The 22,190-nt window shown below is 38.1% G+C and overlaps 1 protein-coding gene across 1 annotated transcript in view; it reads right to left on the bottom strand.

Annotated features, from left to right (window-relative positions):
- MTR (5-methyltetrahydrofolate-homocysteine methyltransferase) overlaps nt 1-22,190 on the bottom strand; it is a 51,543-nt gene that overhangs the window by 11,706 nt on the left and 17,647 nt on the right. Inside the window, exons 9-24 of the mRNA XM_059469365.1 lie at nt 20,179-20,279; nt 19,770-19,831; nt 19,027-19,094; nt 17,748-17,824; nt 16,553-16,665; nt 15,035-15,175; nt 14,219-14,404; nt 13,448-13,627; nt 12,347-12,463; nt 12,109-12,249; nt 9,539-9,628; nt 8,733-8,885; nt 8,107-8,212; nt 5,215-5,317; nt 2,720-2,787; nt 1,751-1,871 (exon numbers count right to left, since the gene is read on the bottom strand). Coding sequence (XP_059325348.1) covers nt 1,751-1,871; nt 2,720-2,787; nt 5,215-5,317; nt 8,107-8,212; nt 8,733-8,885; nt 9,539-9,628; nt 12,109-12,249; nt 12,347-12,463; nt 13,448-13,627; nt 14,219-14,404; nt 15,035-15,175; nt 16,553-16,665; nt 17,748-17,824; nt 19,027-19,094; nt 19,770-19,831; nt 20,179-20,279 — 1,827 coding nt within the window. The remainder of the gene's footprint in view (nt 1-1,750; nt 1,872-2,719; nt 2,788-5,214; nt 5,318-8,106; nt 8,213-8,732; nt 8,886-9,538; nt 9,629-12,108; nt 12,250-12,346; nt 12,464-13,447; nt 13,628-14,218; nt 14,405-15,034; nt 15,176-16,552; nt 16,666-17,747; nt 17,825-19,026; nt 19,095-19,769; nt 19,832-20,178; nt 20,280-22,190) is intronic.

The raw sequence follows: 22,190 nt of genomic DNA, 5'->3' as shown, positions 1-22,190 counted from the left end.
CCTCTCTCTCTCTTTCAAACTAACCTCACTATACACTCTTCCAAGTACTCATGATCTCCTTATTCCAAATAACAATGCCTATTTACTAGAGTGAAAAAAATGCAGTTGGTTCTTCATTAGCAACCTCTGACATATACACAAACTTTAAGAATGCACATGGGAGGTTAAATTGAAGACTAGGAAAGTAGCATTAAATACACATTAAGAATCCATTAAGAATTCCATAAAGAGTACCTTTACTGGACATATATTTTATAGACATTGCATTGTATCTGGGCATATATGCAAGTATATATTTATATAAAATTCACATGAATAAAATCAATTTTTGTACTCAAAAGTATACATATATTCTCTAGTAATTTCCATATTCAAGGATAAAACTAGTGCAGCTTCCCTGTTAGCTACATTCCTCGTTTTGAATAAATTCTGCAGAACTGTTTGACGCTGGTTATTTGACATTAATTACTAGGCCACGATGCCCTGGGTGAAAAAACTGAAAAGGCTCTCCTAAGACCTCCACTTAGAATAAAGACTTCCCATTGACTCCTCACATTTTTGGTGGGGTTTTTTTTTTTTTTTTTGTCTTTTTTTCGGGGGGAAGGGGGGGGGGAGGGGTTTTTGCTTTGTTTTGTTTTTGTAAGAAAAAATCCTCCACGTTTGCTCTCAGTATCAAAGCAGCAGGAAGAGGCACACATGGAAAAGGAGAAAAGGGATACAGTGAACCTTGCATTATACATGCAGGAACAATAAGGGCAGGTAGAGATCCTACTCTCCACTGTCTGCCGAATCATGACATGATTTGCTAAAGCCAAAATTACAGAATACAGTATGTGCTGCTCTGATAAAGAAAGCAACACTGCTCACAGCTTTCAGTTAGAGAAAAAATGACCTCTACAGTCTTCTGAGCTGTCACCTCCTCAAGTATATTGTACACTAATCAGCCAGCAAAGCGTGACCCACGGCTGGTATACGTGCCCAGAACACATCTGCAGTAATGCTAATACTAGGTGTCACTGAGCTGTCAACATGGTCTTCAGGAAATCACAGCAGCGGTATTATTTGATTTGAACAGATCTGAGAGAACAAGATTTTAACAGCTCAGTCTATCAAAATCAACATGATAAGTACTTCACGGCAAGCAGCGGGGCTTTATCCCCTACCAGCCTGCCTGAGCAGCACTGGAGGCTCAGCACAGTCATCACCACATTGAACACTGATCCAGGAAAATACAGTAACTTCCTTAAAGATAACAGCTCCCTGATGTCAACTATTTCTAGTCTCAAAATCCTGCATTTTTAATATGCTTCAGTGAATCAAAATAGATCATCCAACCCCTCAGAAGAACAGGACTATATTTATTTCCATGTGAGCAAAAACTTTTAGAAAAAACACAGTACTTCCACATATAATATATACTTGAAAAAATTAAACATTTAAGATGTCCATTATTTGTTATGTACTAATTAGATTTTACCTCAATAATCTAGGACTTCTGAAACAAGAAATAACAGTCAATGTTAGGGTGAATACATATCAGTATGTGTGTTGCAGGAAAATGAGAGAAAGGGGGAAAGAAATGGCTATAAATTTTCTTTTTCATTAGTTAACTAGTGAAATAGTTTATATATAATACTGTTTATATATAATAATAACACTGTTTGCATAGAAGCTGCTCGTCTGTTTATATATAATAATAATAATATTGTTTGCATAGAAGCTGCCCATCTTCCCAACAGAGATATCTTACTTAGAAGTAGTTGCCCCTCCAATGAGCAAAGGAATCTTTATTGCCAATCTCTCCATTTCCTTGGCGACAAAAATCATCTCATCCAAAGATGGGGTGATGAGACCAGACAGGCCAATTATATCTATTGCAAATTTACAAACACACATGCACAAAACTTTTAGCCAGTCCATTCTAGAAAGACACAGAAATTACTACAGAAAAGTTTATTTCATATATCAGATAGCTTCATGCATCAGATAGAAAATAATGAGATGAAAAGCAGGATAGTCACTAGTCTAAAAGGGATGTTTGACCCAATTAGAAAGTGAAAGCTTTCCAAGAATGATAGCAATTCCAAATCCCCAGTTTAAGATATTTCTCATCTTCACAGTTGCTGAACACCTACTGCTCTAGTTTCAGCAATAAATAAACAGCACTTTTGATTAGCAAGCTCCAAGTCTCAGAAGTTCAGCACTGAAGAGGAAAATAAGACAAAATAATTGTAAGTTCTGCTTTTAGAAACAACAAATGCTGTGAAACTTCACCATGTTTCACACCATTCATCTTTTCCAAGATGCAGCAGACTATTCCAAAGCAACTGCAAGTTGTATCAGGAAGTTCATTATTAGAACAATTCCTTCCTGATTTCACACTCACTGATCTGGCAGACCAAATGCCAAGTTCTTTTACTGATTTAAGACTCAAAAAGAAGTTAGTTAGACCTTTTCAAGGCTCCATTTATCCACCTGTAAAAGAAATACTACACCATCTCTCTCAGAGTTGTCCCTCTGATGCAGGGTTTCAGTTCCTAAGACTAAGTTTCACAGAAGTGCCAAATGGTAAATAATTAACATGGTTAAAGCAGAAGTTCTGATTTCTCTGAAGATAATTTGATCAAATCATAGACAGTACCGGAACGCAAGAAGTGGCAATAAAAATTGTGATTTAAAAATCAAACAATTCAGAAGTACTAATGAAGTCTCTCTATACCTGCTTTGTTCTCAACAGCAGCTTTTAATATCTTGTCACATGGAGTCATGACTCCTAAATCAATAACTCTGTGGAAAGAAAGGAGATGACACAAGATCCTTTAATTAGCAAAACAAATTTCTTTTACAGGGCAAATACATTCCTCTTGCTGTAAACAACTGACCTAAAAATTGAAATTAAGATTGAGATTTTTGTTTGTTTCTGTTAAAACCATTTGGGAAATGGGAAATTGGGGAATCTTTATATAGGAAATACCTCTGGGTCTGGTAAAATTTTCAGTAAGCCTTCCAGAAAGCATAACAGTTATGAAAATTCAAGTGTAAGAGGAGCTTTTTCTTTAAAATAAATTTTTGTGGTTGTACTAAGTCTGGCTGAGATGAGTTAATTTTCTTCACAGCAGCTGGTATGGTGCTGTGTTTTAGATCTGTGGCCAAAACAATTCTGCAAATTAAAGTTTAACTATTGATGAGCAATGCTTTCACAGAATCAAGGCCTCTTCTGTTTCTTACTCTAGCCCCCCAAGAAACAGACTGTGAGTAGACACAACTAGGCAGATGACCCAAACTAACCAAAGAAATATTCCATGGCACATGAAGTCAAGCTCAGCAATAAAAAGGGAGAGTAAGAGGCATAGCAGGGGTTAGCCATATTTTGCTCAGAAACTGGCTAGGCACCTAGTCTGTCCATAGGAGGTGATAAGGGGATTGCCTTTGCACACTTGCTTTTTCTTTCCTTCTCTCTTCTTCCACTTCACCTTCAGTTATTACTTTTCTCCACCCATCATTTTTCTTGCTTTCTTTCTCCACCCACAATTTTTCTTGCTTTCTTTCTTCCTTTCCTCTTTTCCCATCTCACTGAGACTGGCTGGGTGGAAGTGAGTGAATGCTGTGTGGTGCTGAGCCACCAAACAGGCTACCCACAGCAGTAGCATTTCTGAAGGCATCTGGATAATACAAAAATGCTTTGTGGACATCGTATTGTCACTGTCCTATTTTCTGGAAAAATCCCTTCTCCAGGATTTCTTCTCCTGGGAAGCTAAGAAGCCTCAAAGAGAAATGAAAACAATAATTATCTGTTTTCCTCTCCCTGTTTTACTGCTTTAGAATGTGGTCTGGAAATTGTTTACTAACAGGTGCATGTTTGATTGGTTTCATGTGAATTGTTTTTACTTAATGACCAATCACCATCAGCTGTGTCAGACTCTGAGGAGTCAGTCATGAGTTTTTCATTATCATTCTTGTTAAGCCTTCTGTCTGTATCCTTTCTCTATTCTTTAGTATAGTTTTGGTATAACATTCTTTTATATAAGTACATAAAATAATAAATTAACCTTCTAAAAACATGGAGTCAAATTCACTCATCTCTCACCTCATCCTGGGGACCCCTGCAAACACCACATTATATCTTACATCAGGAATATAAGATGATTCACACCAAGCTTGTTTGCCTTATTAAAGCATACATTTTATGAAACAGGACACTGATCTTCCCTTTTTAGCATTTTATTCTTATTAACCCAAGCCATTGCCGAGGTTTTCATTTCTTCAAGTCAACCACCCCAGCCCGCAGATTTCACTCAGCCTCACTCATATTCATGGTGACAGAGAACACTATGGCTTTCTTTCAGTAAGTCTAAATAAAGCTCAAGAAGGCCTGAATCCAATCAACAGAATTTCAAGAAGAAATTTAATGGAATATATTGCATATATACAGCACTGCTACTGACTTCAACACTTTGTGTTTTGAATTAAAGGGATAATTTTGGCTCTTTCCAGAGCAAATGACCCAAAGTCAAAACTAAACTAAAGGAATGAACAGTAAGACAGAGTTCCAAAACCAATTCAGCTTTGCACAATGTCTGACAGACCCTTGAACACTAATGGAAACATGACCATTCATTCCAACACTGTTGCCAAGCCTTCTGCATGTACACAGACCATGAAAGACCTGACTTTTCTTGAAGTTCTAACTTTTGAAGTTTAGAAACAGAATGAGAATCTCATCTCTTATTTAAGAAAACACACCTCAGCAAGTTTTTTTCATAGTTAACAACGTGAAAAACACACTACAAGATTCATTTGAATTTTACAAGACTATTTTTTCCCAACACAAGCCACATATAGTATTGTCTACTGCAACTGTCATATCTGATTTCTTCAGACATTATAAAAATATTACAGTTATTATATTTAACTTATATAAAACAAACACAAAAATTGATGTTCTCATCTATATTCCAGTTGATGGTAAACTGCAGAATCACCTCAGATGTCAATTTATTAGGAAAAACAGTATTCAAGGAAGATGCAATATTCCCTCTTGCCTCCCCATTTAGTAATAGCTGCTATGATCTGTGTTCCCAATCACAGCCTGGGGAACAGAGGACAATTCCCAAGAGATGCCCAGTTCTGTTATCACCACAGCTGCAGCTACAGAGAGGTACTAATTACCAACCCTCCTACAGTTGTGTTCTCAGCTACCTGATGTCTCTTTACCTGAAGTTGTTGCAGCCCAGAACAACTCCCACAATGTTCTTGCCGATATCATGTACATCTCCCTTCACAGTTGCCAATACTATTGTACCCTGGTAAGGATCCTGGAAGTTAAAGTAGCAAGAGTTAAATTACTCAGAAGCCTTGGTATGTTTGAACACATCCTTCAACACTGCAATCCTAATCCATGACCCAGACTTCTATTATAGTACTGCAAAGTGTAGTACAGATAATACAGTAAGTATTAAAAACCATCTTTAAAGATCCAGGTAACAGAAACTTGCACATGAATTATTCTTTTAAAATGCATGGATGTTATTAAAAAATCTGTGCTTGAAAAAACAAAACAGCACATAAAACCATTTCAGATCCGGATAGCATTTTTTGCAGTGCAATAACTGAACTCCTAAGGTACTTCTGCTCCAAATACACACCTTGCCAATAAAGAGATTAAATATTTAGAACAGAAGGGTATGAATACTTATAATTACATGTCTGTTTGTGCATCAAGATCAATCTTTTGATGCAATGCCGAGAAAAACAGGATATTAGCAAACTTAGAAGAGAAATTAGAGCAATTAGAAAAAACAGAAGAGGCTCATTTTTATGCAACACATATAACAACGGAGTTTTCAGTGCAGTGATCAGGCTACTTCAGACTACCCAAGCCGAACAAACAGGCTGAAGAAGGATCAACTTGAAGAAAGGAAGCTGTTCTGTCACAAGCAGGTCCTAGGCTAGATGGCATTCAGCCTGACAAAGGGTGCTGCCAGCAGCACAACAGTGGAACTTCCCACAGCAGTTCTCCACCCGGACACAGGACTTGGCAATACCTTTTTAGTTGTATAATCACTGCTGTCATTTGGAACAGCTCCAGGCTATAACAGTACTATGTCTGAGCTGCTGCAGCATCAGATGCCAGTAAGCAACTACATAAATTGCACAGAATTTAAATAAAGTGGAAATCTGAGCATATTGTATGTGAAACTACAAAATATTTTTCCAGACAGTATCTCATCTCCTTCGCACGTGGCAGAACTGGATGACTGAACCCTTCTATGAAGCATGTTGTAATTCTGGACACATAGAGCAGCTCTCTATTTCATGAACCTACATTGCTTTTGTAGTTGCAATATTATGGGTTAAAAAATCTTGATATATTACCAAGAGTGACATTAGTATTTTCCTGTGGTTCTAACACATTTGTTGAATAAAATCCCTGGATTTCCACCAGTGTTGCTGTTTACTAAAATCTAGTATCTCCCCAGTGCTTCTGTTTTACACAAGTCCAGAGAACAGAGGAAGCAAAATGAAGGTCTGTAAATCAGCCATCTCAGTAAATCAACAGAAAATTTTGCAGCTGAAAATATACTGCTGGGGAATCGGGTAAGAGATTAATCAAGGACTAGGAGAAGAACAAAACATGCTGGCTCACATTAGGTATCACACCTAATCATACCTAATAATTACTGATGATTTCATTAGTGATTGATACAAAAGAAAAAAAAAAACTGGATTTGCACATAAGAAGGAAAATCTTTGCTGGATAGCAAACAACATGGGCAACAGCACATACCACTTTAAATACACCCTATTTAAGGCACACTTATTTCAACTGTCTTAAGCAAGGAGGTCCTCAAGTTCTGGGCATACATCCAACAGGCCTTCATTTTTTTTCATCTTTGATAGAGATCCACAGCCACAGTTATTTATCCTCAAATGTAACTATCAACGCTTTGCATTTCCTGGCAGTCTGTGACTAAAACTGTCCTGAAGGGTACAGTGGCCTGGGTAACATCAGACAGATCAGTTACCAGAGTCTGCAAATCTTTTTCCTTCAAGCCAAGGTACTTTGGGAATAGATGCAGCTGTTTTATCTCTTTCATTGAGTCTCTATATAGTGGCATGTCTTTTTAAGAGGAAGGAATTACATCCCTTGCCCAACAGAAGGTAGAGAAGGCAGGATGACAGAAGCCCTGCCTTTTTCTCCTGCTCTCCTCAGCCACACAGAGCATCTAACTCACTCTCTTAGAGTGTTTTCTGTCTTTTTTAGAATGTCTCAACTTCCACTTCACTTCTTTCCAGCCAGAGAATTAAGTGCCAGAGGGTTCACAGAGGATCCTAATCCACTGCTCATGGAATCAATGGGGTAGCAATTTTAAACAACTTCCAACAGGATCAGAACAAAACAGAGGGTGTGAAATACTAGCACTGTTGTCTGAATTAAAAGAGAACAGCATGAGCTGAAGAGAGATGGTGAAGTGAAAGGTGATTTGTGACAGCCAGACAACTGATTAACTTGAGATATAGGAGAAAAGACACCTTCATATCTGGAAAGAGCATGGGAGAAGAGACAAGGCATTTTCCTTCTTTCATGAAGATCAGTCAAATTTAATCATCAGGCTATTTTTCTTTCCAAATTATTTGCTGTATTAGTTACTTTTGTGCTGGACAATCACACAACAGATGCACAGCAAATAGACTATAAGAAGACTTCAAGCAAAAAATTAGGAACAATTAAAAATTTTAAAGAAGAATTAGAGAGTTCGCCCAGGGCAAAAGTATTAGAAGCAAACAGCAAAATATGACATTAAGTTAGAATAAATAACACCAAAATTAAATGCCTGTAAAAATACAAGAAATTAGTAATGTTGGCATAAAGGGGCTACAAAGGCTCACTGGCATATTTCAAGAGTCTTTGTGAGCTTAGGCACTCACCAAGCAGAGTTCCACAAAATCATTAATTTCAAACCTAATTCAAATTTTGACTGAGATTGTCAGTCTCCATGTGGCTGCATCAACTCTCCAGCGTAATAAATATAAATAGCAACAAATAATTCTTATATTTGTCATAGCACTCTATGAAAGAACTAAGGCACAAAAGATTGTATCTTGCCTCTTCTGTGCTGCCTTGCTTGGCTCTCCTTTCCTCTCTTTCTTTTTCCATATAGGGAATAAGGTGGCCAACTGCTTTCTTCATAACTCGAGCAGACTTTATCACCTGCACAGGTAAAGGTGGGGGCAGAATAAATGATAAGGACAAGGTATAGGAATAAACTCAGTTTTCTTTTAGTTTTCTCATTCAGGCAATAAATGAAACTTCATTTGCAGCCCCAGGTGGCAGTTTTCACATCACTCTGTGGCTGCAGGCTGCTGGCCTCACTGGGCTAAGGCTCGACACAAAACATTTCTTCCACAGTGCAGCTTCCCAGACCAATCACAACACAACCAAAAGCTACATATAGGCCCAGACCCAGAAGATGCTAAACAGAGCAAATTTTATTTGGGCTTTTACTCTCTTGCACTTTTTCATGGGCTAAGACTTAAAACTGCATTTCAAATAAAGCAAAAACACTCGGGAAGAACAGAAACAAACAAAATCATACACAAAGAAAATTGGGTTTCAAAGTAAAGTAAGAAAATGGCTGCTTCTCAGCAGTACCTGAATTTTTGCAATTGCTACATTTTACAATACTAGTTTTTGTAAAGTAGGAAAATATATGACATTATTTTTTCATTACCTGAGGCAGAAACATCTTTCCAGCACCAAAAAGATCACCAACAATTTTCATGCCATTCATCAAAGGCCCTTCAATTACATTTAGAGGTCTAGGATATTTTTCCTGATTTAATCTTGCTTCTTCTGTATCTGCAATGACATACTTCTCAATGCCCTGAGAGGGGAAAAAAAAAAAAAAAAGAAAAGAGAGAAGCTTTTATCTTGCTAGAAATACAACTTTTATTTAGTTGCCTTCTCCCCAGAAAAACTGCACAATGAAAGTACAAATAGATACTGTAGATACTGATAGTCTTTAAAAATATCTCAAATGTGTATTGAAAAGAGACTTTCTTAGGAACCAAAACACTGCAAGTCTTAGGCAGATAAAGTTAGTCACAGCATTTCCCCGGCAGTAACAGATTTGTTCATTTTTCTTAACTGTGTCATCAGAAAAACCCAACACTCAAAGGTTGCTTCCTCAGCCCAGGTGCCACTCAGTGCAGTACTACTGAAGGACCAAAACCAGCCCTAGGAAGTAAAAGGAGTGTGTTCCAAAGCAAAAGCTGTATGTTCCCACCAACACTAGTGGAATAAAATATTAAGGGTCAAAGACTTCAACTTCTGAAGCTTAAAGACACACCTCTAGGATAAGTTCTCTCTAGTTTTCTCTGTTATTGAAATTAAATAGATCAGTTGCCTTTATTATTCATTGTTAATTACCAGCTTGTGAAAAAATGGTAGCTGAAGAACTTTTAAAGGCAAATATGTCCCTTAAGGTCTGAGCTGAGCTCATGGCTCTGAGCTCTGATGGCTAGGACATCAGATTACCTTGATGAGAGCATATTCCAGTCTTTCCTCCACAGAGCCTTTTCGCCACTCATCAGTCTGTACAACTTTTTTTCCTCCTTGGGCATGATTCTGAAAAGAAAAGACATCCATAGGAGCTTGCATGCATAAGAGGTACAATTATGGACTTCACATTCAGAAAAACCAGGATATTTCCAAGTAGTGACTCATAAAATAATTTTAGACTATGCAAAAGGTGCAAATACATGCAAATCATGTTGCAAACACCTGTGATGTAATACATGCACCCAGGGTGTCTACATCCTAATAGGTATACACCTCAATGAAAATTTAAACAAAATATTTTTTTAAAAAAAGAGAGAGCAGTTTGACAAATTTTGTGCTCATAAAAATGATGACATGACTAATCCTAAGGGATTTACTTCTGGGAACATATTTTAAATTGATTCCTGGCCCACACATTACATTTAATTTTAAAATTCTAATTAATTTGGCACTAATTCAGTTTCTGCTGGAATAGGTTATGTTATTCCATATCACAGACATGTTTTCAATCAGTTCAGCCTACAAAACTACTGTTTGTCACACACATAGACTGCCCCAAGCTACCACATATCCTCACTGTCTCACACTCATACTCCCCTTGGCCATGAACACAGAGGCCAAAAGAGCTTGGCTTCACAGTGCAAGAAAGTTCACAAGCACCCACCCCAGGAAGACTCATGGAAGAAAACCTTATCCAACACACTTCAGGCAAGTAATTTCTTTTCCTTACTCAGTTATTAGACATAATCTGACATCTCTCAGGCCTTATGAACTTCCTATACTTTTGAGTACTCATCAGCAAGTTTTTAAAGATAAAGCCATGGAAACAAGACCTCACTCACGGGAACAGAAAACAGAACAGCTCTCATTCATGTTTATACAAATAATATCTAACTTCACAACTTCTTGTTTCATAATCTTATTCCCCTCATATGTCTAGATTGTAAAAGGGAATGAAGGAAGGAATAAAATGCTGCCTGGAGACAACATAGACTTATATTAATTCTTAGTTATATTAAAAACCTCACTGGACATGTCCCTGAGTAACCTGATCTTGGCTGGCACCTGATTTGAGATGGAGGCTTGTAGTAGATGATCTCCAGAAGTCTCTATCCACCTCAGGAATCACCTCATGTGATTCACTGAAATGATACCAAGTGCTCTTCAACCTCTGGTCAGAAAGTTTAACAAGGGAACCACTCCAGCCTAAAAGTTAGCCTAAAGCCTAACCCATGACACTGCAGGGTGGACATGCAGGAGCAAAAGTGTTCGAGAATGTCTGCAGTTACATAAATCATAGAAAATGGTTTTTAATCTCAAACTTCAAATGAAGACTGATTCCCTAAATCTGCAAGGATAAAGTTCCTCTTTTTTGCCACTAGACTATTTCACTCCCTCAGTAAAACTACCACCACTAATAAAAGCAGATTTTCCAACAATGGCTTCCCAAACTTATAGACCTAGGACTCAACACCCACTTTTATTTATACTTTTAAGGCTCCATTTAAATTCACATTCAGCCTTCTGCAGAAACACTTGCTCAAGTAATCCCTTTCTAACTCTCCCTTTATTTTTCTTCCTCTTTAGGCAATCTCGAATACACCAATGGTGCAACTCAGCTTAAAGAGACAAGATCACTCCCAGGTGAACTGCTTGGACACCAAGAACACCATCTGAAATATCCTAAGCACAAGGGATAAAGAGAGTCTTCCTGTAGCAGTTTTTAACATGTTGCCACTGTTACTATAAAGCATGCACCACCAAAGGACAAAATACAAACCAAGTAAAGCTCTGCACAGAAACACTGCCTCCAGGAGCTGTAAAACAGACATGCAAGTCTTCTTGTTCATTCAAATCTAACAGCCACCCAACCCAGAGAGATTTTTGCTGTATCTCCCATTCAGAAAAGAATTTCACCAGTTACCTTACAGACAATTGTAATCTTTTTCCTTTATCACCATCATCACTAAAACATCTCAAAAACACTAAATACCTGATCCTCAATCTTGACACATTACATGAACTGGAAGTCTATGCAGAGCCACAAATCACAAGCAACTATTTCACTTTTTTTATATACTCCAAGCAAACCATTACCACCAGAGAGGTTTACTCTTAATCTCCCACAGTGCACTTGTCATTTAAGTTTGAGCACCAAAATCAGCTTGCTTATGAGTTGGCCTTTTTTCTGGTTTTTGTTGGTTTGTGAGCACTTTTTGGTGGGGAAAGTCTGGTTGGGACTTTTGCTTCTTATTTTTTGAGGGTTTGTTTTTTTTCTGTAGAGAATGTCTATGCAGCTTGGTCTCCTGAAGCATATGAAGAGCTCTGGCACAGGCTCTTCCACAGCATGAAACTGGAGAGGTTTGATCTATCACAGATTACTCATTTTAATAACTGAACCACTTGTAGTATCATCAGGAAATTTTTACACCCACAGTTATACTGACACATGCAGTTTATAGGGTGTTTTACCTATCACCTGCAGGAAGGTTGTAAGGCTCAGGTGCTAAGCTAACTACTGTTCAAAGCTTAAAACTGGAAGTTACCTGAGCATAATGTAAAAGTTTCTCTGTCGCATCAGGATCTTTGTTCCAGATTAGATTCTCACACAGCTGGAGCAATTCCTTGTGGATATCATCATACACAGGCAGATTCCCAGCATTCACAATTCCCATGTCCATGCCATACTGGAAAAAACCATAGAGAATCCTCCAGAAAGGCTGTCAGACATAGCACTGCACATCTGCCAAGTGCAAACATATGGAAGCCAAAAGCACATCATACCTTAATGGCGTGGTAAAGGAACACTCCATGCATTGCTTCTCGAATGGCATCCATTCCTCGAAAGGAGAAGGACAGATTGGAAAGACCTCCACTTATCCTGGCTCCTGGCAGTGTTTCCTACAGGAATTGCACAGAGATTTTTAGAGAAGTGCTTTCCAGAAAGCAAATGTAAGTAAAGCATTCAGTTCATAAAACAATTGGCCCCTGAGCTCAGTGCATTGGCTATGTACCCTTTCTCTTTTCCCTGTTCCAAATCCTTTTAGTTACTCAAATTCATAAAGATCAATTCAAATCTTCAGGAAAATTTACAAATAAAGGAAAGATCCAGCAGCTTCTGTGGTTTCCATTGTCACAGGTGCTATTCTGAACACATCAGTTCTCCCACTGCAGCATTCCGTATTTTCAAACCTACTTTTGGCTCTTCCTGTCCCCACGCCTCTGGAAACAGGAGCAGCCAGTCTGCCTGCTTGCACATCTCAGGAGCAGGCTGCAGCTGAGCAGCCAAACTCAAGGGTGCAGCTCTACTTCCAGGAGCCCTGTGGTGACAAAGCAGCCTGTGGGGTGTCACCCCCAGACAGCTACTGGCAGAGCATCTCCACATCTATCAGGGTGTCTTGTGAAACACAACAGTGGGGTTTCCTTGGCTGCATGCAGGTGACGTCCCTTACTGCTATACTTCTTTACACATATTTTGGCTACATAAAAAGTCAGGTAGCCAAACAAATGCCTTCCATGGAAAAAGGAATTTTACTGAAAAAAGCACTTTTTGCACACCTTTAAAGAGGTCCTTCTAGCTTGCACATAAATGTGATCATTACCTCATTTAATTAAGGCAGTATATTTACAGTACAGCAAATGGATTGAAATATATTTATAGAACTATCTGAAGTTGTTCTGCTGGAAATACAGCAATATTGGGGAATGTCTGGACTTCAGAAGAGTAGTCCTGCTCACTAGGCCAAAATGTGTAACATTTTTCAGCAGTGTTTTGTTGTTGTTGTTGTCTGAAGGGCGGTGCAGTGTTTTTTCTGTTTTATGGGGGTTTAGGGTTTTAAGTCATCTCAGCAATATACTTCAACTTAAAATAACCTTACAACTCACTTTTATGGTTTTAGTAGCATTGATAAAATTTATGGCATAAAGGTTATGTTCTTCCATTCCAGTTCCTATGGTCAAAATATTAGGGTCAAATATTATATCATTTGGATTGAAGTGCACTTTTTCCACAAGGAGATGATAAGCTCTGGAACAGACTGCAATCTTGGTTTCTGTTTCCGTTGCCTAGTGAAGAAAAAGAATTCTGACATGAAACTTATAGACGACACAAAAATTAAACTCTCCAGAAATCATGTACAGCTCCAGTGACTCAAGACAGAATGTGAACATCACAAATATTAGAAAAGGATTATACATAAGAATATTATATTTAAAGTATCACCACCCTTATACCCAGAGTTTTCATTCAGCATATAAAAAGCAATCCCACTACCCAATTTTTCATCATCCTATGCAAAGCTTAATATGTGATTTTCGACATAACTAAATTAATTCACAAGGATTTCACTCCCATAAGAGACAGTTTCTGAACTAAAAATATCTTTTGTGAAGGAACAGTTCAGCACGTCTGAATAGCAAGAGACTCTCTTGAACTAACAGAGGTCCGCTTAGATCAGTACATGGATTCTTCAAACATTTGAGCAGCACAAGAAATACTTACAAATCAGGGTCAAAACAAAGGTCATAACTGCTAAGGTTATACAGAACATCTCTAAATCAACTGTGTCAAGGAAACAAAGCAACTTTGTATTGAAAAAGAGGAAGAAAGTCTTACACTTCAGAAGAAAAACACCTCTCCTTTAAAGTGACACTCACCTGCCCCACTTCATCAAAAGCCATAACAACCACAGCTGCTCCATACAATTTAATTTTCCTCGCTTTCGCCAGAAAGTCTTCTTCACCTTCCTTTAGACTGATGCTGTTTACAATGCATTTCCCTTGGCAACATTTCAAACCTGCTTCAATCACTGAAAAATTTGAGGAGTCTATGCATAATGGCACCTGGAAGTAATAGTAAGCCAGGAGAATACACAGAAGTTAGGAATTACAGTTCTACGTGTTGTTTGTCCATTTGGACATAAAAATGCACACAACATTAATCAGCATTTAGGAATAAATGTTTCCACATTATATTCAGAGATTCATTTTATTTTAAATGCAAAACTCAGAGCAAATTTATTTCAAGAGCTTCCATGGCAGCTCCATCATATAGAGATTTCTACTTCTCCCTGTAATATCTTGTGTTTCTGATTTAGATACTCATTTTTAGAGAAAGCACATTGCAGAACTATTTTTTTAAAGCTATTCTATATCCATAGCAACTTTAAGGTTTGTGGAAAGCAGTACCATTATGCACTGCTAACATATACATTATGGCTTATAACTGCTCCAGAATGAACCTGCATTCAGCTTTTCTAGCCAGTGAAAAGGACTGGCACATATTTATGTGAAAACAGACAGAAAAGCCTCCATTTCACCCAAAGGCCCTCCCTATTACAGTGTCACTTCCTCTCAGGGGACAAATACACCTGCCTAAGCACATAAACTGGTTTTTAAATGAAATGGTATCAACATCTCCAGCATGCAATTTGCAAGTCAGTAACATGTTCATTATTGTGACTCAATTACAACCTTGGCAATATCAGGTTCCGATGAAATCAAGTTACAAAATCTGGTCATTGCAGTGGGGCCGTCCAACATCCCATCATCCATATTTATGTCAAGAATCTGGGCCCCCATCTCAACTTGCAATTTGGCTACACTCAGAGCTTCCTAAAGAAGAAAGTCAAAAACCAAAACAACATTGAGAAGAAAAAAATCCTACTTATTCTCAGGATAACATTTCATTTCTCCAAACTAAGCATGCAGGCAAAAATTTAAAGATTTGCAAGGCATCCTGTAAGAAAATAAGGAAATGGTCTGTAATGTACAACAATACAGAAAAGTTGCTGATACGGAAAACCTATAATTAATTTGTTTACAGAACATGACATCAGAGACCTGATGTGCTGGTAGCATCACCAACTGTAGAAAGTTGGTCATAGGCTTAATTTCGTAATTTAAGATTTGCATGGTAACAAGGACTTGTGTCTGCACAAGATGACAGGAAAATACAGCCTCTGTGATGGTATGAAATAAGGGCCTTGCATTACAAGCTCTGGTGTTTTGTAACAGGATACTTAATTTTTAAAGGCTTTTCAACATTTTTGCAAGCTGCAGAATAATCACAAATGCTAAGAAAGAAAACTAAAGCTTTTCCCCCAGCCTAGATAAATATCTGAACACCCATGTCTGTTCACTTTCTCTCTTCTGTCATTCTGCAGAGTCCCTAACAACCTGTGTTTAAAGGTCTCTTCGTTTAATAAGCCTAACGTGCTTCATGACTTCTATGAGCCTAAGAGTCAGACTTCAAAAACACCAACTAAGGCTTTCATTCTGATTTGATGTAACATCAGACTATACTCTGGGAAAGAGACTTAACTCTCAAGAAAAGTCACTCTGCTATTTGTTTCAATGTTACAGCATCAATTCACACCAGTAAAGAATGAGTCTTCCAGCCTCTTCATTTCTGCCCTGCAGTAGTTTCAAGAAAGCCATTACCCTCTAAGCATCTTTTTCTGTACCAATGCTCATGTAGCATGCTGGAGCCAGAGATCAAAGTAGGCACCAATTAGATGTAATCAAAATGCTGAGCCCAACTGGGGAAGTGAGGAAGGGGAGAAAGAGTGAGAGCTGCACAGTGCCACAATCTATCCCAAGTCAGAAGTTCCTCATAACTTGAAAGAGGGGATTACACCCACCTTTTTCCCCCTCTTCTCTGTAAACCAACCCCCTACATGCAGCACAGACCAAGACATTTTCTAAACCATTACCAGCTGTATAATTAAAAATTAAAAGTTTTCTATAACACTTGTCAAAAAAAAAATAGAAGTCCTTGTAAAGCCCTTCTCACAGTTATTAGTAGCTGGCAAGCAGAAAAACAAGGACAGTGAAAAAATAAACCCTCCACATTTTCTTACTCTTGTAACTGGTGTAGAATAGTGCTTTGTGCCAGCAAAACAAACAGTAATAGTGTAATTAATCAATAGAAAATCAGAGCATCAGCTAGAAAGTTTATTGTTCATATGAGATTATTGTCAATAGGTATACTTCATAGTTGCCTGCCATGATGAGTTTAGCAAACTTCCGTGATCCTGCAACATTGCAGCGTTCACCAATATTAACGAAGTTGGTGTATGGCCCAATCCTGAACGGCTCCAGACCTTAAAAAGATATTTTTGAACATATTTGTTAAAACAGAAAAGAAAAAACTGTGTAAGAAAGACAAAATCTCTTTTCTGAACTGTAAAATAAAAGTCTCTCTCTCATAATGACTTCTCAGTACATCAGTGCTCTAATGAGTAACTAGCAAAGCAATGCAATGAAACAGCTGCCAATACATACACCAAATCTTTCTGTTCTTCCTCAATGACAGTCAATAATTTACCTGACCCACAAAAAATAACAACCAACTTTTCCAATACAGAAGTTAAGCTATGATTTTTTTGGACAACTGTGTGTATGTCCTCTCAACTTTCAACTATTTTACCTCATGCATGACACCCTGAGAGAAGCAACAGCCCACTGAATTGACTGACCAACAAGGGCAGCTCATAACCGCATACCCTAGTTCAGAGAAACAAGGCCAGTTGGGCCCTTGGGTAGCAGGCAATGCAGAGGCAAACAAACTCTTCAGCAGAACCAAATAAGCTAAGGCATGACATCACAGGCCAACCATGATATATTTTATTAATGCTAAACTGATTTGACCTGAAGTTAAAATGCCAGACTGAAAAGATGGTACTGTTTTATTCAGGTACATGGCTCAAAGGCTTAAAGGAATGCCTGAAGTATGGAACATACAAACAAAACATGTTCTAGCCTGGATGTATTGCTGGAACACAGTCCCAGTGACTGAATAAGCATCTGAGGTGAGACAGGACAGCCCTCACACAGCTGGTGTACAAGGATCTCATCCCAGCTCTGCCAATAACTGTAGCCAAATTACCTGGTCTCCCTGTGTTTGACCCTCCCTGTTGTAAAGTGAAGACAAAGATACTCATTCACCCTTACAACATGTCTGAGACTTGCAGAGTAGATTATGTTATACAAGATGGCAGCAAAAATGTTCTACTACTCCTTTAGGCAAAACAGTAAAACTTAGATGTAGTTACACATCCATAAGCTTGCTGGAGTCAGGTAGAACCAGAGGTTCACCAGCATTGTTCTGATCAGCAGAAAACAGCCAATAAATTTATAAAGGAAACTCGCATTAGTTATGAAACTAAACTGTTACACACTTTACCTGACAGCAGCATGTATCCTTGAGAGAGAGAAGGTAGAACACGAGGCTTACAGAATTTCACAGCTTCGGCAATTTTTCTGAGTTACAGAAATAAGAAAGTTTTCAATTAAAATTAAATTACTCCAGACAAGACCCAAACAGCATATACACTAGACATATGGCTACATTTCCAATTTAGCCCTGTAGAGACAAGACTAATTATGTAGTTTCACTTTGTGAGGCCAAAGGCAAAAACATACTCCCAGAAGATTCTAACATAGCTATTTGCAGGAAATATACAATGCTGGAGGTTTTTAAAGTACAGAATGAGATACAATGGGACAGTTGAAGGATTTCTGAATCAGTGCTCAGCCACACTGACTCTTACCCTATTCATGACTTGCTGAGCTGAGCAACTGCTAATGACTGAAATACCAAAACCAATCAACCAAAAAAAAATATCCCACAAAATCACATGCAAACAAAACAAACAAAAAACAAGCCCAAACAAATAAAAACAAACAAAAGCAAAACAAAAAAACCCAATCACCCTCCACAAAAAAAACCAAAAAACTCAAGGGACAAACATTGCTCTGTACTGAGACACATTTCTCAGATGCCAGAATGACTCATGCTGTTCACATTCATGTTCTCTTCACACTACTCAGGACTGACACACAGTGTCCTCTACATATTTACATGTGACCTCTTCCCAGTTTATATCAGGGTAAAAATTAATCACAACAGCCCTTTCTTTTTCAAGTTTAGGTGAAAAAAGGAGGCTTTCCCACTGACCTACTTGCAGAGACAAAGACATCAAATGCTCCTTCTTACTAGCCAGGACAGCTATACAGCATTCATAGAACTACCAGCTGTACAGCATTCATAGAACTTCTGTTTAGGAATTTCCCCAACAAACACACACACATCCCTTTCTTCCATCTACCATCAAAGGAAACCTTAAGTTTCACCTTGTGGCTAAGATTGCAAAAAAAAGAGAAAGAAGATACAGCACAATAAAGGAGAGAATAAGAAGTCTATTCTATTCATCATTAGAGAGGGAGAAGTAATTCCAGAACAATTTTAGGTGACAAAACCAAAGAGGTTTAATCCTTGTCTGAACCACACTTCCACTCATTCTTCATGATATGAACAGGTTGTTCTCACTTCATATATTGCTGCTATTGGCATTCAAGTGATCCATCTTTTCAGGAAACTCTAAGACAAGCCATGGAATATTGTGCCAGAGGAGCAGCACTTAAATTTACTTTGCAGTCCAGAGCTGTAGCACATGAAGTACCTGATATGTGCTGGTGTGGTACCACAGCAACCTCCAACTATGTTGACCAAACCATCCAAAGCAAAATTCTGTAAGAGGAAGGAACATTTTGTTCAGAGTTATTACAGCTATGTTATACATACATTTATTTATTTGTTTTTCTCCACATGTGAAGCAATTCAGGAAGCTCAGAAGAAAAACACTAAATTAAAAAAACAATTTGCACTATATTGTCTCTTTAGGATTTGTTTTGAGATTAGATTCCCGAGGCTAACCAGCAATTTCAACTGGTAATTTCAAGAGACTACATTTGAAACTGGCCAGACACAGTTTTGTCCTACACAGATCCAGTGGCATGGGGAATGACACTCTGCACTGGAACACCCCCAACATCAGCAGTTCCATACACACTCTCTGTAAAATTGTGCCAAGTACATAACCACCACTCAGCTTTTCGAACAATTCCCAAATAGAACAGTAAGAACACAGGAGTGCAATGAGTAAAATGCACAGATCAAGCAGCAGGAAACCTTAAGTTAGCACATAGAAGTAATTAAGGTTTCCAGTTTCCTAAGTAGTTTTCCTAGTGTGATACTTCAAATCACTGTCATTGAGCAAATTGTCTATAAACAATCCAAATGACATACAGAGTATCTGAGGGAAAAAAAATCCATCCCCGATATTGTAACAAGTATGCACAGGATACAAGCAGAGCTCTTGTCTACTAGTATATCAGATGTCACATAATCAGAAGTATTTTATACCTTTATATGCTTGGCAGTCACTTCTGGAGTTTCATCATAACCACCAAAAGTATTGGGAAGACCTTAAAACATAATTTTTGTTTAGTATTAGAATTTGTTTAAAGTCCAAAACAACAGAACTATATTTCACAAAAGGCACATTGTACTGCTACAATTGTATGAGGACTAAAATGCCTCATCACCCTTGCAATCACTACTCAGCAGATTATTAATTATGCAAGAAAGCATTCTGGATTCATTGTCACAGAACAACAGTTACTTCCAGCAGTTTAAAATATTCTTACTTTCTTTTTAATAGTAAAATCAATCATCTTTTTAAGCTACTTCAATTCTATTGTTGCTAATGAGATGGAACAGGTTAGCTACACTTCATGTGCCTGTAAGCATAGGAACATGGGCACCAACACACCTGCGTTGGGGTAACAGATGATGTAGGCGCTTGTACATTTTCCAATTGTTTCAATGAATGGACGCATTTCAACTGCCCCTAAAGCACAATTTAAGCCAATACTGGAAAATAAATTTTCAAAAATTATGTTGAAGTAAAAACACCTTTTACACACAGAACAGATAAATGTTAGTGCTGGCAACTGCTAATTCCCACAATCATCTAAAACAAAACCAACCTGATCTCCAATTTCTTTAATCATCATCATCAATACAGCATGACTGTGCAAAAGGAGAACCCCCAGATGGAAGAAAAGCACAAGAGGGAAGGGAGCTGGGCTGAATTGAACTGGGAACAATAAATCAAGATTTCATTTCAAAATCCAGGAGGAAAGTGGCAGCATTTTGACAGCAACTGCAGCAACACGACGGCTCTGTTTTCTAGGTAAGAGAGAGAACAAGTGGAATGAGAATGGCAGATGGGAAAGAAGTCTTGTGGTACAGGAAAAAGTATGAAAAAAAGGTCGAAAAGGCAAGACCTGCTTCAAGCTGCTAATTCATCATTTCCTTTACAAATTATAGATAAATTTTGTCAACTTTGGAACAGAGCAAGTCCCTCCCACAAGAAGCCTCATGGCAGCACTAAGCTTGAGCAACTGAATGTGCTACTTCTTACTAACCAAGACAGCACTACAGCAGAAGAATTTTTCCATTAATAAGTTTCTAAACAACTTTACTACTATATGAGATATAATCATATTTTCTTTCATTCAATGGCAGATAGATAAATGAGACTTGCACTCAAAATATCTCCATTTGTATTAAATACAGAAATTTCTCTTGCAGAAAGTATGTGAGATATCTTTTACATGTTTCCATGATCTTTCTGCATCATTCTAGAAAACCCCTTGTGAGCACTGCAGAACTCAGAAGGTGTTCACAGAGCTGCTGGAAGAGGAAGACATAAAAAAGGTTTCTCCTTTCCTGAAATAACAGTCTCAGGGAGGATGCAAGCTAATCCACTGAAACAGGAATGCACAACAGCCACATCTCTCAGCTGACTGAGCTCCACAGGCAGCCGAGCTAATGAAGGGCCTGTATGCCCACTTAGGTTCACAGAGGTCTAAAGCAGAAAAGCCCTGCACAAGACTGGGAGCATAAAATGGTTCTTGACTTTTCTCCTGTTTCCAAGCAGTAGGCAGGGCATTGGTAACTCTATAAGTAGTAGCAATTGCAGTCAGATTTACTTGTTGAACAGAATGAAAAATTGTTGAAATCTGAGGGGCTCACAGCAACATCCAAACTAAGGATTTTGAATATCACAGTCACAGATCAAGATCAAATAACACACAAACCCCTTCTCCCAATAACTTAGGGATGAGACAGTAAGGGTTTGGTTGTATTTTTAGTTTGGTTTGGTGTTTGAGGGGGGAGGGTATTTGTGTATATGTTTTTTAAACAGCAACTTCTACCTCCAAAGTGCTTTCTCCAATACATCTTAAACTAGCCAGAAAATTTTGAAAATAATCTTTTTTTTCTCACTTCAAGATCTGATGTTTATGTATCTTTAAATCCATCATACAGATTCCCTGGGTACAAATAGCAAGCCCAAGGAATACACAATTTATTACAGCAATGAGGTTCTGGAATTCATTTCAAAGTATGGGCTCCCCCCACTTAATATTTTCAAAGCAGAGCAAGTCCAGAACAATTAGCAAGACTGCCCTTATCAAATGCAGACAAATGCAGCGTATTTCCTACTCTTAAGTCACTCAATTTACTAGCTTCCAGCTCATACTCCCCGCACTCCAAACTGCCTGAATTATTACCCATTACAGGAGTTGCTGACAAGTATATTCATGAGCATGACACAATCCAAGCATTACTTATCTCAGAACTGTACCAAAGACTTGCACATTTATTCAGAAACAAAAAGTAGCTCATGTGGCCAGTATCATCTCCTCACAGCACTCAACATCATGCAAGAAAACATTTGAGAAAAGCAAACTGCTAACCATGCCATAAAAGCCAGCA

This window comes from Ammospiza nelsoni, chromosome 3 (assembly GCF_027579445.1).
Source record: "Ammospiza nelsoni isolate bAmmNel1 chromosome 3, bAmmNel1.pri, whole genome shotgun sequence".
Lineage (NCBI taxonomy): Eukaryota > Metazoa > Chordata > Aves > Passeriformes > Passerellidae > Ammospiza > Ammospiza nelsoni.
This window is presented reverse-complemented; position numbering and strand designations above follow the sequence as displayed.